This window comes from Berghia stephanieae, chromosome 3 (assembly GCF_034508935.2).
Source record: "Berghia stephanieae isolate SIO BIC M18660-M18661 chromosome 3, UCSD_Bste_1.3, whole genome shotgun sequence".
NCBI lineage: Eukaryota > Metazoa > Mollusca > Gastropoda > Nudibranchia > Aeolidiidae > Berghia > Berghia stephanieae.
Window position 1 is genome coordinate 61,424,468 of NC_088362.1, and position 20,758 is coordinate 61,445,225.

At 36.9% G+C, this 20,758-nt stretch overlaps 1 protein-coding gene across 2 annotated transcripts in view; it reads left to right on the plus strand.

Annotated features, from left to right (window-relative positions):
• Positions 1 to 20,758, plus strand: part of LOC144968135 (synaptotagmin-6-like) — a 173,379-nt gene that overhangs the window by 121,602 nt on the left and 31,019 nt on the right. For both annotated transcript variants that reach the window (XM_078906149.1, XM_078906148.1), the window contains one exon: positions 19,633 to 20,486. In XM_078906149.1, coding sequence (XP_078762275.1) covers positions 19,633 to 20,486 — 854 coding nt within the window. The remainder of the gene's footprint in view (positions 1 to 19,632; positions 20,487 to 20,758) is intronic.

Sequence of the window (20,758 nt, forward strand, 5' to 3'; positions counted from 1 at the left end):
ACTGCGGCTAATCCCTGGGTTATTCAAGTCTTCCCTTGGAATACACACTGGAGAAAAATTTCCTCAATTGGATGACGCCTATTTTGGCGATATTACATTATTTTCCGACAGAGACAAAATTGTTAACGTCCGGGTACTCATTTTACACCTGAGTAGTGTGAGAGAATGTGGGTAAAAAGTCTTTAACAAGGAATCGACTATCCACCGCTCAGAAAGGGACTCGAACCCACGACCTCCGACCCGAAGACGAATGTCACACCACAAGACCACACAGCCGCACTTTGATGTCCGCAAGCATGACGAATAATAAATAGTTCAATGGAGGTCCGTGCGAGAAAAGGTTACAAACTGTAAATGAAGAGCACAACTCGAGTAGAGCTGTTCATTCTCTGGAATGAGAAAATCCAAAGCGATGCCAAATACAAAGTCAAATCAATTCCACCGATACAAATGAACGGCATATCATGTTTGTTGTCTCTCAACGTTTGTTTATTCTGATAAAAGCTCAAAGATATTTTCCATTACGCACGTAGAATACGTCCCACGAAACGTGCGCTTCTTTGAAGGTCTGATAGCTCAATTCATTATGGTCCCATTGTTGTATTGGAAATACCCTCAAACCGACGCAAAGTCTTGTCCATCACAACAATGTGAAATAAGGCCTATACTTGGGTTCTGGGGTGAAATCAATTCTACCGATAATTGTGAACGGCATATCATGTTTGATGTCTCTCAACGTTTGTTGTTTCTGATAAAAGCTCTAAGATATTTTCTATTGGACGTAAAATGAAATACGTCTCATCTCAATATTTTTCTGTGTTGTCGTAGAATTATTTTCTCTCTCTCTTTTTAAAAAATTAAATGATAGAATGATATTGATGTAGATAGTATGATGTTAAAAGCTCAAAGATGTGTTCCTTTACGCAAGTAAAATACGTCCCACCTCATTATTTTATGTGTTTTGACTTTTTTTTTCTCTCTCTCTCTCTCTCTACAAATGATAGAATGATTTTGATGATGATTTGTAAGTTTATACGTGGCGATACAGTCTCGATGAAACTGGACAAAAGGTTAGATTAATGTCCATTACACGTTAAATAATCATATATTAGTATAAAACTAGAGCATTTATATAGAGCAATATCCACTAAACGTTCTCAAAGCGCTTTACAAGGGGTCCGTAGCCAACAGCAACACTTATAGGACGAGACACGCCACCTATTAGGCGATAATACATAATATTTGATTCCGACAAAGACAAAGCTGTTAACGAACTGGTACTCGATTTACACACGAGTACGGCGAGAGTAAAGATCAAGGAATATTTTCCAAGGACTCAACTAATGCGCCGGTACTCTTTAATTGGAACTTCTCTCTCTTATCATTGTTATTGTTTACATACCGGCAAGGGTGACCGGATGTATTGGTTACTTCCTGTGAGCATCGTATTTCGGCACAGTCCGATTCTAGCACGCTTTATGGTTTCCCCCGAGAGTGTGCGGGAATCCATAATAATGATAGTAATTATAATAATAATAGTAATAATGATAACAGTAATAATAATAATAATATAATAATAATAATAATAATAATAATAATAATAATAATAATAATAATAATAATAATAATATAATAATAATAATAATAATAATAAAATAATAATAATAATAATAATAATAATAATAATAATAATAATATAATAATAATAATAATAATAATAATAATAATAATATAATAATAATAATAATAATAATAATAATAATAATAATAATAATAATAATAATAATAATAATAATAATAATAATAATAATAATAATAATAATAATAATAATAATATATAATAATAATAATAATAATAATAATAATAATAATAATAATAATAATAATAATAAATAATAATAATAATAATAATAATAATCATATATAATAATAATAATAAATAATAATATGATAATAATAATAATAATAAATAATAATAATAATAATAATAATAATAATAATAATAATAATAATAATAATAATAATAATAATAATAATAATAATAATAATAATAATAATAAGAAGAAGAAGAAGAAGAAGAAGAAGTAATCTTTATTGCCCACAAAATGGAAGACTGTCAGTGGTTTACATTGTTCGAACAAATATAATAAACTTATAAATGTGTGGATCTTATAGATAGTATGCAGATGACGTCACTCAGGCCTTTGTTATTGTTTTTGCCATCCGCGTTTGTGAGTTGTTCTCACTAAACTGTATTAACCAGGCTATAAAAGTTCATGGTAACACAGAGTTTGTGTGTTGGTCCGTTATACTTCCGGATGGCAATGTTGTGAACTCCTTGGCCAAGCGCATTCTATCTATAGATAGTTCGAAGATGACGTCACTCAGGCCTTTGTTATTGTTTTTGCCATCCGCGTTTGTGAGTTGTTCTCACTAAACTGTATTAACCAGACTATAAAAGTTCATGGTTACACAGAGTTTGTGTGTTGATCCGTTATACTTCCGGATGGCAATGTTGTGAACTCCTTGGCCAAGCGCATTCTATCTATAATAATATGATATCATAACAAATTTACTTCACAATGCACACACACACACACATCTATTAAATACAACAGGGAAAATAGTGTTTAATGCATTGAAATTCAGACTGATTGCAAATGTAGTCTATGCATAGCTATTCAAAAACGTAACTCATACGACTCGTTTAATTTTATTATTAAAAATAAATAATAAAATAAATAACATTTCCTTTATTCATCCCATAGGGGGAATTTTTCTTTAGGGTCTATTCCAAGGGAACAAACCAAACTTTAATTTCATGTGCGACAACATGAATTTATAATTCTCAGATCAACAGATATAAAGTAAGCCAAAGAACAATAATTGTAATTGTACACAAAATCCAGAAATCCCTATAAGGGCTGCCAGATGGCAACTTGCGAGGCCAATTCTGATAAAATTGGCAACACAGAGAATCGTCGTTCTATTATTAAATAATTAAAGTTAATTTTTTTTTCATAAATAACTGGTTTTTCGAAAACAAATTTTAAGTGTCTTGTCGATAATTTATTTATCAAAACCGAGGACTTAAAATTCATAATAGTAGATTTTCTAATACTTAAATTGCAAACTGACGAGTGTTAGTAGTGTTTGGCCATGAGATACTTTGGCCAGTTTTGAAGCCAATATTGGCCTTGTGAAACTACGACTATCTGGCAGCCCATATCTCCATCCTGTGCTTCCTGTAAGATTCCTCCGCCCACACGTTTATTTACACATCATTAATTCCTCTGAGTGAAAATAAAAACAACATTTTAAAGAAGGCAATAACAATAATCATTATTATTTTATAATAAAACTGCCAAACTCGGGAAAAGACGTCTTTAAAATTTGGCCAGAAAACTCGTCTTTCAAATACCGATCAATTATAATAACTCCCATCTAGGCAAAAACACTCTCAAACCTGGGACTTCGCGAAGCCCCAGATTTCAGATTTTTTTGTTGTTGCCAAGATGGGGGTCATTTTAATCGATCGATATTTGAAGGACGAGTTTTCTGGCCAAAATTTTTAATACGTTTTTTTCCAGGGGCAGGTGGAATATGAATGACTTCATTGATGATTTTAATAGTAACTTGTGGACAAATTAAAGTATATAAACATTTATATATATATATATATATATATATATATATATATATATATATATATATATATATAGAGAGAGAGAGAGAGAGAGAGAGAGAGAGAGTGAGAGAGCATTTCATAGGAGATAACATTCTCCATGCGCAATGCGTCGCTTCATCTATATTCCTCTAACAGGCCGCATGGAACCAAATTTCTATTTCATACAGTCGTGTATGCACTCACACACACACGCACACACACACACACACACATATATATATATATATATATAATATATATATATATATATATATATATATTTTATATATACAACGACACGCACATAAACCCGCCAATTCCCCCCCCCCCCTCCTCTCTCTCTCTCTCTTTATTTTTATTTATTTTTCTATCTCAGTATTTTCTCCCTCCCTCCCTCCTTCTCTCTCTCTCTCTCTCTCTCTCTCTCTCTCTCTCTCTCTTTATCTCTTTTTATCTTTCTTTCTATTTTCATCTCAGTATCTTCTTCTCCCACCTCTCTCTCTCACTCTCTCCCACCCTATCTATCCCTCTCTCACACACATTCTCTCTGCCACTAAGAAGAACATCACTCCCAAACACACACACACACACACAGACAAACACAACCTCCCCCCCCCCCACCCCCTCCACATACGCACAAACATACCCGGTACATAATTAAAAATTATGCAACAAGAGGAATTTATGCTGCATCCAAATCCCTGGAGGGAAGGAATCGAATACACGCTGAATCTCAATCTGATTTATCCCAATTAAAACGAAGGCAAAAAGAAAACACACACACACACACACACGCACACACACGCACACACACAGATACACACACAACTAATCAAACAGACAAAAACAAAATCGTTGAACAGCAATCAGATTTATTTGAATCCAAACACGAAAACGAAAAGAAATTGAACACAAATTAAAAAGAACAATAATTAGTCAAACAAACAAAACAAAATAAATACAAACAAAACAAACAAAAAAATCCCCCAAAACTGTCAGAGAATGTCAAAACAAAGTAGTCCATCAGAGCCGCCAGGCCCATGGAGCAGGTGTTTATCCCGGTTTCTATAGGTTGAAATGAACAAATAGCAATTGTTTGCGACTCTTTGGATAGGACTCTAGTCTATCCCAAAGTATTTTCCGCCAAATCTAACAGACCGAGCTACCCATTCACTGCTGGGTGGACAGGCTTTTACTGATAATATAATAAGGAGGAGGAGGTGGAGGAGGAGGTGGAGGAGGAGGAGGAGGTAGAGGAGGAGGAGGAGGAGGAGGAGGTGGAGGAGGAGGAGGTGGAGGAGGAAAAGGAAGAGGAGATGGAGGAGGAGGAGGTGGAGGATGAAGAGGTGGAGGAGGAAAAGGAGGTGGAGGAGGAGGAGGAGGAAAAATAGGAGGAGGAGGAGGAGGTGGAGGAGGAAAAGGAGGAGGAGGTGGAGGAGGTGGAGGAGGAGGAGGTGGAGGAGGAGGTGGCGGAGGAGGAGGAGGAGAAGGAGGAGGAAGAGGAAGAAGGGTAGGAGAAAAAGGAAGAGGAAGAAGAGGAGGAGAAGGATGAGGAGGACGAGGAGGACGAGGTAGATGAGGAGGAGGATCAGGAGAAGGAGACGGAGGAGGTTAGTGTGATGATCAGGAGGGGAAGGAGGAGGAAGAGGTGGAAGAGGAAGAGTAGTAGTAGTAGTAGTAGTAGTAGTAGTAGTAGTAGTAGTAGTAGTAGTAGTAGTAGGAGAACGAGGAGGAATGGGAAGAGAATGAGGACGACGATGACGAGGAGGAGGAGGAGGAGGAGGAGGAGGAGGAGGAGGAGGAAGATTTTGAGTTGAGACGAATAGGACAATAAACAGGAAGAGTAGACTGAAGACAAGATTTAAAGAGAATACAACTCAGATTGAATTACTGTTACAAATTACACATTCAATCGTTACAATAGACAACATATAAACACATGAAATAGATCCGCCTTACTTTGACAAAACATCGTATTCTCATTTTAGCCATGAATATTTTTTATTCGTGTATAGATAATGTAGAATTACTCCTACCTTAACCATGTTGGATAATGCCTGTCAGGACAAGAAATCAGCCCCACTGATCCTAAAATAACTTATAATTTGAACTTTTGTATAGCGCAACATCCACTAAACGTGCTCAAAGCCAAAAGCAGCATTTAACATCTAGAACGAGACATGACGACTGTTAGGCGACATTACAAATCTTTTTCGGACAGAGACAACACTGTTGGAGGTCAGGTACGCATTTTAATCCCGAGTATGGTGAGAAAATTTGACTAAAGAGTCTTTTCCAAGGACTCAACTATTCGCAACTCAAAGCGAGACTCGAACCCAAGACCTTACGATTCGAAGGCGAGTCTCATTTCATGAGACCACATAGCCGCATATCAGACCTGCAGAAAAATTCACTTTGCTCTGTACTTATGTCATCAAAAGCTTAACAAGATTAGAAGTCAATACCGTCCCAGGTTTAGGATATTTCGTCATGCTGAAGATCATTCTTAATCTTTGGGTGGCGTGACCATTATATTGTACAAAATATGTTTAAATAGTTGTTGTTGCGGGGTCCCGATAGCTCAGTTGGTAGAGCACTCGTTTCACATGTAAAGGGATCAAGATCGATCCCATGTGTAGAGATCTTTTTTTCTAAACCCCCCCCCCCCCCCCCATGTCCACCCAGTACTGATTTGGTAGCTAACTTAGATCTGGCAGAAGGTATATTTCGACAGACTAGCGTCCTCTCCAAAGGATAGCAAGCGATTGCTTTTGTCCATTTGATGCAATAAGACACCGGTATACTTACTTACTTACTTATCCAAACCAGCGACCATCTGAGCTCTAGCCCTTCTGTCTTAAGACACCAGTATAAACTCCGGCTCCTTGGATCTCATGGCTGTGAAGGACTACTTTTTTTTGAAGGTGCAACCTCAGACAGAATTAATCGTTCCTTGTAAATTGTATAGATAGTTCGAAGATGACGTCACTTAGGTCTTTGTTATTGTTTTTTGCCATCTGCGTTTATGAGTAATGCTCACTGAACTGTATTAACCTAATTATAAACGATCATGGTTACACATAGTTTTATGTGTTGGTCCGTTATACTTCCGGATGGCAATGTTATGTGCTTCTTAGCCAAGCGCATACTATCTATAGGGCAGATCTGGTGTAATTGGTTTGAAATTTAAAGTGCACATTTTATTAAATCCTTAGAGATATTTTTTACTTTTTAGCAGTTATGTTGAAAAAGAGAGATGAGGAGAGAGAGAGAGAGAGAGAGAGAGAGAGAGAGAGAGATGATGATGATGATGATGATGATGATGATGATGGAGAGAGAAAGAAAGATAGAGAGATGGAGATAAATCGAGAGAGAGAGAGAGAGAGAGAGAGAGAGAGAGAGAGAGGAAGAAAGAGAGATGGAGAGAGAGACATAGAGAGACACACATGCACACACGCACACACAGAGAGAGAGATGAGGAGAGAGAGTGAGAGAGAGAGAGATGGAGAGAGATGGACAGAGAGAGAAAGAGTGATGATGGAGAGAGAAAAAAAGATAGAGAGATGGAGATATATCGAGAGAGAGAGAGAGAGAGGAGGAAAGAGAGATGGAGAGAGAGACGTAGAGAGACACACACAGAGAGAGAGAGAGAGAAAGAAACAGAGATGGAGAGAGAGACGTAGAGACACACACACACAGAGAGAGAGAGAGAGAGAGAGAGAGAAAGAAACAGAGATGGAGAGAGAGACGTAGAGACACACACACACACACACACACACACACACACAGAGAGAGAGAGAGAGAGAGAGAGAGAGAGAGAAAGAAACAGAGATGGAGAGAGAGACGTAGAGACACACACACACACACACACACAGAGAGAGAGAGAGAGAGAGAGAGAGAGAGAGAGAGAGAGAGAGAGAGAGAGAGAGAGAGAGCAATCAGTTCGAATTTCGTCACGTCCTGTTGACAACCCGACCTTCACATTTCAAAGCATCAGGTGATATCCATTTAAAGCAATCAAAATAAATTGAAATGCTGTCAAATGTTATGGCGATGACATGAATGTCAACCTGACCCCAATCACAACATCAAGAGGCATTGATGAATTTTGATGCGAAAATAATTTCTGTGCTGGCTAAAGAACAAGATTGTTTTGATTTGGGATAAAGAGAGAATATATTTTACTCCACTACAGGTTTTGCCCTTGTCTACACTTATTCAGGTACTCATTTACACATCAGTCGAGTTGGGTAATGTCTGTAATGTGCCTCTACCGAGGACACTGTAAGAGTGACAGGGTTCTCCGATAGTTGTCATCCATCTTGTCACTGACCACATTGAACTTCGCTTGACATCATCATTCATCATCATCATCATCATCATCATGACCATCATCATCATCATTATCATCACCACCATCATCATCATCATCATCATCATCATCATCATCATCATCATCATCATCATCATCATCATCATCGTCGTCGTCATCATCATCATCAACTCCGTCTCAATAAGCCTAATGGCTCTGAAGGGTTACTTCGCCTCTCTTACCCTACCTCACTTTTCATTTATTTATTCCTACAATATCTTCATAACAGTTCGTGTCCAATCATATTATGTCCATTTCATACAGTACAAGTCGTATGCTGGGTGCTGTTTCTGTACTAACAATCATAACATATCCGTCACTTAAAATATATAGCCAAGTATTCATTTACAACTGAGTCGAGTGGGGGTGATTTGTGGTAATAGTGCCTTACCAAAGACCACCCTTAGTACTGTCCATCACCTGGCCACTTACCACGATTAATATCGCTTGACCTTTTGCGTCAAGACGAAACTCCGTACTTCTGAACCTCTGATGACATTGGTTAGTATGTGTGTTGTGGATATTGACTGCCTTGCTGATTTAAGGCCTTTCGCTTCCTAAGCATCCGATCGGGACACCTCGGCTGCCTCTCTAATCATCTGTGTCAATTCCTTCCACTGTTCAAGATCTTTTGCTGTGGATGCTAATTTCATAAGGTCTTCCTTTGATTTTAGTTCTTTGTTATTTTGGAGGGGTTTTAGGTCTCTATTTCAGGACAGTGTGAATTGGCGGTGGGTGGTCTACCTTGATATTTCTTGTGTTAAAATGGGGCGAAAAACGTATTCGTTTAAAATCTGTTATCAAATTAAAGAGTTTTGAATGATTACACAGCATGTTTATGTGGCTATGTGGTCTAGTGGTATGACACTCGCTTTCGGATTGGAATATCCTGGGTTCGAGTCCCGCTAGGCGAATAGTTGAGTAATTGGATAAGGCTCTTTACTCACATTCTCTCACCGTACTCAGGTGTAAAATCAGTACATGGCCGTCAACAGTGTTGTCTCTGTCCGAAAAAAATTGTAATAACGCCTAACAGCGTCATGTCCCGTCCTAAATGTTAAGTGTTGTTGTTGACCAGGGACCCGTTGTAAAGCGCTTTGAGCACGTTTAGTGGATATTACGCTATATAAAAGCTCAATATAATCTCAATATATTTTACACTCTACGCCTATTTACATCTCAAACTATGTTTACACTCCACGCCCTATTTACATCCCAAAGCATGTTTACATCCCAAAGCGTGTTTACATTCATCAGCATGTTTACACGACTGAATCACACCAGATGAGACACAAAAACAACAAATCATGAAAGCGATTACCTTGTAATTTGATCAGATTTTCCCATTTTTTTCACTAGCAAAAGATTTAAATCGAGTTTTAGCCACAATTCTGTTTGTTTTTTGTTTTTTTTTACTTGATATGTATGTCGGCGGGGGCGAAGCGGCCGAGTGGTTAAGGCATGCACTGTGTACCGGAGGCTACAGGATTTGAGCCCCGCTTCAAGCACTTTCCTATTTTTCCTTGGGCAAAATTATTAACCCCCAATTTGCTCACTTGGACAACATGGGTGATTCCTGTTGACATCACATCTTGTTTGATGGGTTATCTATATTTTCTTTTTATATATATTTCTCTACTTAAGCGCTTAGAATCTGGTGTCTCGGAGTTATAGCGCTATATAAGTTTTCAGCATTATTATTATTATTATTATTATTATTATTATTATTATTATTATTATTATTATTATTATTATTATTATTATTATTATTATTATTATTATTATTATATTATTATTATTATTATTATTATTATTATTATTATTATTATTATTATTATTATTAATATTGTTATTATTATTGTTATTATTATTATTATTATTATTATTATTATTATTATTATTATTATTATTATTATTATTATTATTATTATTATTATTATTATATTCCTTCTTAAGATGCCGTTGCAAAAGGGAGTAATTTGTTTTGAAATTTTATATATCGCTTACCAGTTAAAGGAGAGTCATTTAAATCAATCGATATTTGAAGGACGAGTTTTCTGGCCACATTTTTAAACACATGTTTTTTCCAGAGTACGGCAGTAACTGGTCAACATGATGTCAGCTTTCTAAAATATCTTCAATTTTAGAGTTGTGGTCTTGGGTTCAATCCTTTTGCGATATCTGAGTGTTATTTTTATTTAATCAATCGTCATATATAGGTTGTGAAGTATATGATGATGCTTTGTTTTCCGATTCGTTTTTTGGTTTTTGATTGTTTGTTCGTTTTTTTTTATTTCGTTATATTTTAAAATTTCTTTTCCATTTTTTTCCTATCTTTCGCTTTATTGAAAGAAAAAAAACAGTAATTCTTTCAGCATTTTACGACAGAATACGTGTGGTGTATTTTGCGTCACAAATTGAAGAAGAAGAAGAAGAAGAAGAAGAAGAAGAAGAAGAAGAAGAAGAAGAAGAAGAAGAAGAAGAAGAAGAAGAAGAAGAAGAAGAAGAAGAAGAAGAAGAAGAAGAAAGAAGGAAAGAAAGAAAAAAAGAAAGAAAGAGAGAGATAGGGTGGGGGAAGAAGATACTGAGATAGAAATAGAAAGAAAGATAAAAAGAGAGAAAGAGAGGGAGAGAGAGAGAGAGAGAGAGAGAGAGAGAGAGAGAGAAAGCTAATAGATAGAGATCGATAGATAGAGAGAGAGGGAGAGAGAAAAAGAGAGAGATAGTTAATAGATAGAGATAGAGGGTGAGAGAGATGGAAGAGAGAGAGAGAGAGAGAGTTAGACAGATAGATGGATATATATATATATATATATATATATATATATATATATATATATATATATATATATATATATTATAGAGAGAGAGAGAGAGAGAGAGAGGGAGAGCTAGGTAGATAGAGAGAGAAAGATATATATAGAAAGAGAGAGAGAGAGAGAGAGAGAGAGAGAGAGAGAGAGAGAGAGAGAGAGAGAGCGTCATGCTATTATTCCAAAACAGTTTGTAATGGGTTTTGATTCAGACAGTGTGTTTTTAATTTTCTCATCGTAATATCTGGTAACAACAACATCAACAACATCGATGACACGAAACAATTGATGATCCCAATGCATTATCAGGCAATGTGTTTGTTAATTATTCCATTATTGCCGACGAGTGTGTAAAACTGACATTTTTATGTTTACAAAACGCTGTATATTTTATATTTTCACTGGAAATATATTTGTTCAATTTTTATTTATATTTTGAATAAAGTAAAAATATTCTCAACTGGTCTAAAATTCTATAAAATGTCTTTGAAGTCTCAAATTTGAGAAGTATTTTGCAAGTTAAGGATACAAAAGATACAACTAAGCGATCGATATTGGGCGTAAAAGTTTACTGGCCAAAGTGAATAAACGTTTTTTCGTTTAAAATACATCATTCTGGCAACATAGCTCCAGTTTTTAACGGTAATTGTGTGTTGAAAATTCCAGACTTTTGTTTGTTTGCTTGTTTTCCTTGTAAACATGTATAGCCATCAACTTTATTTATTGATTTGTATTTATTTATTTTGTTTTAATTTTTTTTTACTTCTTTTCTTAACGTTGACAGACCCGCAGTAAAATGATCTCGTCTGTTGCTTGTCGATAATACGTTACATATAACGGAAAACACGCCATTATAATTAATTTGAAATGTGGGATACAGTGGTGGGAAGTCGCAGTTCAACTGAATATTATGCCAGAATTTTATGATTATTTATTGCCATAAAAATACAACTCATTAACCGGCTGGTTCCATTAAAAAAGTCATGGAAGTGTGTATGTAACCAGTCGTTTGGAGTACAAATAATGTTTACGTTACATATTGAATCACAAAGTGTCATTATTGTTATAGTAGCATGATTTATATATAGGCAGATTCTTAGGATTACGTAATAGAGCGAGGATGGATGATCTTTATTGACGACTAGCACTCTGAAACCAGACAATCATTTACACAAAGTATGTCTTCAGTTCCCCGGAGGAAAAAAAAAAACAAAGCAAAAAACAAAAAACAGAAAAACAACAAACAAAATAAAAAGAAAAACTTGAGCTTTCATATAGAGCAATATCCACTAAACGTGCTCAAAGCGCTGTACAAAGGGTTCTTTACCAACCGCAACACGTAACATATAGAACGAGACATGACGCTTGTTAAGTGATATTACAATTTTTTCGACAGAGACATCGCTGTTAACGGCCAAGTACTCATTTTACTCCTGAGTAAAGAGTCTTTTCCAAGGACTCAACTATGCGCCGATCGAGGCTCGAACTCAAGACCTTCCGACCCGAAAGCGAGTTGTAAGAGATTTAGCTTACAGCAAGTGGGTTTAATGAGTTCACGGTGCTTGTATATCAGTTAAACTTGGTCACTATATTGAGTACTAGAAAATTACTTTCTTTGATCGGTGTTACTTGGTATTTGGGATAAAAGCATTAAATTATAGTTGGTATTTATTATTTAGGCGTACATTATTATTTGGGCATGCGATAATATTTGGGCGTACGACCTTTGATATTTGGGCGTAAAAACTGACCTTTGGAAAGGAATTGTGGGAACAGTTGACAATAGGATATAAAACAGAGTGTTTCTGATTCTATTCTAAACTCGATTCTGCATTCTACTTCACTATGAGTTGCACTTTCCTATTATGCTGCAAGTTCTAACATCCTACTAAGAATCTTTATTTTACGGACTTAGAAATATTCCACGAATATTGAAAATGGTTACACAGTCAAAATAAGTTAACATTGGGATTGATTTTACGGATTTGAAATTTATGAAACTGGTTCAATTATGACCATGTTACTTGATTTGGATTTCGAATTCATCACAAATAAAGCAGTAAGAAATGAAACTTGGAATCTGGACTTTTATTCGAATGTCTTGATGTTGTACATTCATTTATCATCATTGGACTTTGAACTCTTTAGTCATTATTAACAATATATCAGTGTCATATATTAAAAAGCCACTATGCGATCATAAGCCATTACATATGTTTTGAAACTACGTCACAGAGTGTCATATCATTAGTCAACATAGCCGCATATGAAGATTGGTGTACACTTCTAATGGGATTGGATAGGATACTGTTTTTTGACACCATCAGACTTTTCTGACCGATTTTCATGACGTCAGCGCGTGATTTGTAAGGAAAGTAAACAGGTTGTCTCTGGCGCTTGGTGCTGTCTGGTGTCTGGTGAATGATGTATCTGGCCCATGGTGCTGTCTGGTGTCTGGTGAATGATGTTGTCTGTGGCCCATGGTGCTGTCTGGTGTCTGGTGCATGATGTTGTCTCTGGTCCATGGTGCTGTCTGGTGTCTGGTGAATGATGTTGTCTGTGGCCCATGGTGCTGTCTGGTGTCTGGTGAATGATGTTTGTCTCTGGCCCATGGTGCTGTCTGGTGTCTGGTGCATGATGTTGTCTCTGGCCCATGGTGCTGTCTGGTGTCTGGTGAGTGATGTTGTCTGTGGCCCATAGTGCTGTCTGGTGTCTGGTGAGTGATGTTGTCTGTGGCCCATGGTGCTGTCTGGTGTCTGGTGAACGATGCTTGCCCAACCGTTGGCCGATGTCTGGGATTTAGTCATTGCGTTATTATTAAGTTGTATAGTAGCTAAATAGATCAGATATAAAATCGAGATAAATGCATCATCACTGTAATCGTCGTCGTCGTCGTCATCATCATCATCATCATCATCATCATCATCATCATCATCATCATCATCATCGTTATCATCGTCTTGTTATGTCCGGCTGGCTGATGTCGTGAGTATATTACCTAACCGCATATCATCAATATTATGGTAAAATATACGTAGAAAACAAACCCCGTTCATAATGTCTCGCCCCCCCCCCCCCCCTGTCACCCACACTTTAACGGTGTGAATAATTGCATGGTAGATTACGGTACAGTCAGGCTATCGCAACACAGAACCTATCGATCTTATGTAATTCTATATTATACACTCGTTGATGGAACGGGGTTGGTGGGGTGTGTGTTGTTTTGTGGTCTGTGCTGCTTTTTCTGTTGTTGTTTGGTTCGGTGGTATGTCTTCTCGCCTTCGGATCGAAATGTCCTGGGTTTGAATCCTGCTCCTTGGAAAAAAGCCCTTTACTCACATTCTCTCACCATACTCAAGTGTAAAATGAGTACTTGGTCGTAAACAGTGTTGCCTCTGTCGGAAAAAATTGTAATATCGCCTAATAGGCGTCATGTCTTGTCCCACATGTTAAGTGTTGCTGTTGCCCAGAGAACCACTGTAAAGCGCTTTGAGCACGTTTAGTGTATATAGCGCTATATAAAAGCTCAGATTTTTTTCTCTAGTTAAAAAAATTGGGAGTAGGCACTCACTCACTCACTCACTCACCCACTCACTTACTCACTCAATCCCATGACCAGCTGATCGTCGGGGGAGGGGGGGGGGGGGGCATGCGGGATACAGACTTCACAACCTTACGCCATTCGTCACGGACTCTGGATTTTCCATAAGACTATTGAGATACAGGCCTGTCCACTCTTTAATGTTGTCATGCCATCGTTTTTTGTTTTTTTTTCTGTCTTCCTCTTTTCCTCTATCCATATACAGTGCTCTCCCTGTATGACAGTTTTGCACAGATTATCATGACGGACAGTGTAGTGTGTCCGAACGTAGTCATCGTAAAATTATAGCCTGACACTGACCAAAAATTGACTTTAATAGGCCAGTCTTTTGCCACAAAAGGAAACAAATCGTGAGTTATATTCAATAGTTCAACCAATGAAATAACTTGTTTCCTTGAGTTTTACTAACGACAACTCACTAGACGCTACACAAACCTAAAAAATTTTGTTAAGGGGCCAGTCCTTGAGGATTCTCGTATCAGGCTATATGTTGACGATGGCTACGGTCCGAACCATGACAATTTCCTTCTTTTTAACATTGACAACAGTGGTTCCTGTCCTCCTGCTCGATCCTCCACCTCAGATGTGAGATAAAAATCTTCATAAAAGCTTCATACGAAACAGTGCTAGACAAAACACAACGAAAAATACAGGAAAATATAATCATCCACCAAAATTCAACCTGACTCGAGTAGGGAATGGGGGAGGTCTGATGTTCGATCCCAAGTCGAGGCAGGTTAATTTTTTTTCGTGATTTTTTCTGCTTTATCTGGCATTGTTTCGTACAGCCTAGCAAAAAAAAAAAAAAAGCATAGAAGGAACGCAATTGATGTTACTCGGCTCTTTGCTGTTTTAGACAGCCATTTTAATGATTTGTTTTCACTAAATTCTATCAATCAGAATATAGATAGTATGAAGATGACGTCACTTAGGTCTTTGTTATTGCTTTTTGTCATCCGCGTTTATGAGTAATTTTCACTAAACTGTATTAACCAGACTATAAACGTTCAAGGTTACACATAGTTTTGTGTTTTGGTCCGTTATACTTCCGGATGGCAATGTTATGAGCTTCTTAGCCAAGCGCATACTATCTATACTTCATGATGGCAATGTTGTGAGTTTCTTATCCAAGGGCACACCATCTCTGATAGTGTGCGCTTGTATAAGCAACTATGGTGTGCGCTTGGATAAGAAACTCACAACATTGCCATTCTGAAGTATAACGGAGCAACACACAAAACTGTGTGTAACCTTGAACGTTTATAGTCTGGATAATACAGTTAAATGAGAATAACTCATAAACATGGATGGCAAAAAACAATAACAAAGACCCGAGTGGCGTCAACTTCACTCTCTCTATAGAAGGAACGAAATTGACGTCACTCAGTTCTTTGTTATGCTTTTCAGACAACAATTTCAATGATTAGTTTTCACTAAATTCTACCAATCAGACTAGATAATAAATATAAACGTTCATGAATACTGCTCACAGGTTTGTGTGATGGTTCGTTCTATCCGTCTGGCGGATGTTGTGAGTATTTTACGCAAAGACATAGCATCAGTAGTAGATTTTATTTCGATAATATTGTTAGATATTACACAATAATAATATTGGGGTAATGATGTAGTAGGTACGTGTGATCTTTATACAATGTTGTGAGTCTTTTACCTAAAGGCATAGCATCAGTAGTAGATGTTTTTAAAAATAATATTGTTATTACACAATGACAATGATATTGGGGTAATGATGTGGTAGGTATCTGTGATCTTTATACAACCAACCTTTTCCTTGGGCCTGGGGAGTTTGTCTAATATGTATATGTATATGTGTGTTCTTGATTGTTTCTGTGTGTGAGAGGTTATGGATAGAGTCGATCATTTGTGTGAATGGGGGGGGGGGGGGGGGGGGGGGGGGGGGGGGTTGGTGTATGTATGTATGTATGTATGTATGTATGTATGTATGTATGTATGTATGTATGTATGTGTGTGTGTGTGTATGTTGCTTGGTGTGGGTTTGTGTATGGGATGGGGGGAGCTGACTGGGAAGACCTAAAAATGTCGGTCATACAATCCCCCCATCAAACATTACAGTTCTTCTGTTGATTACTCGGTCCCCAACTGTCAAAATATATATTCTTTTCACTTATATAATAATAATAATAATAATAATAATAATAATAATAATAATAATAATAATAATAATAATAATAATAATAATAATAATAATAATAATAACAAGATTATTCAACCCGACGTGCACTTATTTGTAGGTCTGATAACCCAATTCCTTGTGGGCTCACTGTTGTAATGGAAATCTCAAAAATTGATGCATAAGATTGTCCATTACAACAATGTTAAACTAGACCCATAATTACGTTCGGATGTCAAACCAGCATAATATGTAGCTACACGTCGATTCTATCCCTCTCCCTAAATAGTACCGCGTAATGATATCATATAATTTGTGACGTCAGATTATCAATAATTAAATTTCCCTAAAAACAAAAATGGATTCTTTTTTTTTTAAAGTATCATTTAAATGTTTTTGAACATGTCTTTTACTGAAATATGACAAAATCGGATTTGATTGAGGGGTAGAATAAAAGATTTCTCACACTCTTGCGTTTTGGAATTCGACTTTGTTCCCAACGCGCACTCGCAAGTTCGTGCAGCGGTTGGGAACACGTCTGGAATTCCAAAAAGCAAGAGTGTGTATAAGAATTGTATATTATTCATCTAACTAGATAGATAGTGAAAGTCGATCATAATAGATAGTGATGATAGATTAGATAATAGATAGATAGATAGATAGATAGATAGATAGATAGATAGATAGATAGATATATAGATAGACAGACAGATAGAAAGATAGATGCATATATATATATATATATATATATATATATATATATATATATAGATAGATAGATAGAGAGATAACAGAGATGGATCGGTGGATATATAATATAGATAGATAAACAGATAACTCAGTTATGCCACAGAGAGAGAGGTAGATAGGTAGAGAGAGAGGGGGAGAGAGAGGGAGAGAGAGAGAGAGAGAGAGAGAGAGAGAGAGAGAGAGAGAGAGAGAGAGAGAGAGAGAAATAAGAGAAGGGAGAGGAGCGGAAGTTGAAACCTACAGAAAGTATAGGAATAGAATGAAGTGTTAATATAGTATGACTAATTGACTGGGATAATCCAATTTGATTAATGAACTTTTACTAATTTATTAAAGGTGAGACTGGCCGGTTGGGATAGGGGTCAATGACTGAAAATATCTATCTATCTATCTATCTTATCTATCCACTCTCATATCCATCTCTACTTTTAATTATCTATCTATCTATATTGTCTATCTATCTATATCTATCTATCTATCTATCTATTATCTATCTATTCTATTATCTATAAATCTATCTATCTATCTATCTATCTATCTATCTATCTATCTATCTATCAATCTATCTATCTATCTCTCCATCCATCTATCTATCTGTCTAAATATTTATCTATCTATCTGTCTGTCTATCGATCTAACTGTCTATCTATCGTTCTATCCATCCATTTATGTATCTATCTATCTATCTATATATATATCTATCTATCTATCTATCTATCTATCTATCTATCTATCTATCTATCTATCTATCTATCTATCTAAATATCTATCTTTAATTCTATCTATCCAACTATCTATTCATGTATCTAAATATCTATTTTCCCAACCGCCTGTTTGTCCGTCTGTTTGTCCGTCTATCTATCCATATATCTGTCTCTCTGTCTGCCTGTCTGTCTATTTCTCTATCTATTTATTAACCAATTTATCTAATTAACTATCAAATATTTTATATATCTGATCATCTATCTACCGAGCTATCTACCCGTCTATCTATATACCAGCCTTTCTCTACATCCAATTTACCCTTTTGACCGTATGCCTCATCCAACGTGTCCAGTAGTACTGTTAGCTTGGGAATCATTGGAAGGTGCTTTTAGCACAGTCAGTTTATAATATGCAATGATATAATATACTTACTTATTCCTTTGAACTCCAGCTGGAGCATAATCATAGTGCGTTCACCTCAGATCTCCATCTGGAGCATAGGGCGTCCACCATGAGCCCCATCTGCCTCTGGTCTCTGGCTACCACCTTCGGCTTCTCCACGATATTTTGACAATTTTTAGTTCCAAATTTAGCATTTATCTGGTAGATAGAGAGATAGATAGATGAATAGATTTGAAAGATAGATCGATAGATAGAGAGATAGGTAGATAGATTGATAGATGGATAGACGTATAGACGGATAGACAGATATATAGATAGATAGATAGATAGATAGGCGTATAGACAAATTGATAGATAGCTAGATTGATAGATAGATGGCGCATAGAAAGATAGATAAACATATAGATAGACGTATAGACGGATGGATAGATAGATAGATAGACGTATAGACGGATATATATATTATATATATATATATATATATATATATATATATATATATATATATATATGTATCGATAGATCGAAAGATAGATAGATAGATAGATAGATAGAGAGATAGATAGATAGATAGATAGGTAGATAGAATGCTAGATAGATAGATATATAGATAGATTCCTTCTATTTCAATCCAGTCATTGACCCATCTCCGAACTTTCCATCCAGTCTCACCTTTTAATTAGTAAAAGTTCATTCATCAATTTGGATTATCCCAGGCAATTAGTCATACTATATTAACACTTATTTGTTCCAAATGTGGTCTTGTGGTATGACACTCGCTTTCGGATCGGAAGGACCTGGTTTCGAGCCGCGCTGGCCTTCGGGGTTCCAGTCAAGTCCTGTACTTGTGATGATAAAAGTAGTCCTTCAGAACATTGATAGGCTGGATTTTATCCCGGTTTCTATAGCTTGAAACGGACAATATCAATTGTTTGCTGCCCTTTAGATAGGCATGTTGCAAAGTGAGTTCCGCCAGATCTATCAGACCCAGTTACCCAATCACTGCTGGGTGGACAGAGGGGGAGGGACAGAAACAATCTCGACTGCACCCGGGATCGATCTCGGTCCCTTTGCTTGTGAAGCGAGTGCTCTATCTACCAACTGACCCCCGTGATAATACAGACTTACCTATAATTTTATTTTTTCTTTTCTTCTCTTTTTCAAAATCTACAGGTCCCGATGCGGTCTTAGTGGGGAGCATTGTCGGCGGTGTGGCCCTCGTTGTGGGCCTAGTCCTTGTCACAGCCTGGTATTTCTATCGCCGAAGGAAAGGATTATCTCTTCTGCCCACGTCCGAACCAGGCTACTCCAGCGATCATTCTCGACGCGTCAGCACCCCGATTCCCATCAGTCGTAGCTATCCAGACATCGTCTCTCACAGCGACGGCAAATCCTCCTCAGTAGGATCATCCCCATCTTCCAAAAAAGGAATTTTCCAGATCACCAACCGTCAATGGACGCTTCCGACTGTTCCTCAGCGTCATCAAAACTTCCATCGTATGTTACCGCATCGCCTCATTAATATGTCCAATGTTGAATTCACCGTGCAAAGCGTCAAGCAGAAAGAACAACCCGATCTCGGCGGGTTGAAGCCCGAATTATATAAACAAGCTTCGGTGGACAGCCTCAGATCCGAGCATGTCCCCTGTGGGAAATTGTTTTTCAGTCTTCGTTACAGCCAAGAAGAAGCTGCTCTCATTGTTATAATTATACGTGCTGAAAATCTCCCTGCCAAAGACTTTTCTGGGACGTCAGACCCTTACGTCAAAGTTTATCTTTTGCCTGATAGAAAGACTAAGCTTCAGACTAAAGTTCATCGGAAAACCATGAATCCGGAGTTTGACGAGACTTTTACGTTTCCTGTGAAATACGACGATTTGTCTTCGAGGATTCTACAGTTTAATATCTTTGATTTCGATCGATTTTCTCGACATGACGTCATTGGTGCGGTCAAGGTCAAGGACATTCTTGGAGAGGGGAGCTTGACCAATGAAACGTTTTTCGTCAGGGATATTTACGCCTCTCAGGTTAGTTGCTAATTGTTTTTTTTTTTTTTTACACCTATAACTTTGATGAATACTGTGTTACGTGCGCATGTCTGTAGGTCTGGTTGTGTATAGCCGAGCGCGATAGAGAACGAAAGTGTGATGTAAAAAAAACAACAACTGGTTCCTATCTCGTTGGAAGTGTAAACCACTTTCCCGAACCGGAGGACTGAATACATACCTTGTGTGAATGATCTCCTGGTTTCAGAGTAAATGTAATCATATTTTCTAGTCTAAATATATGCTGGTCTTCA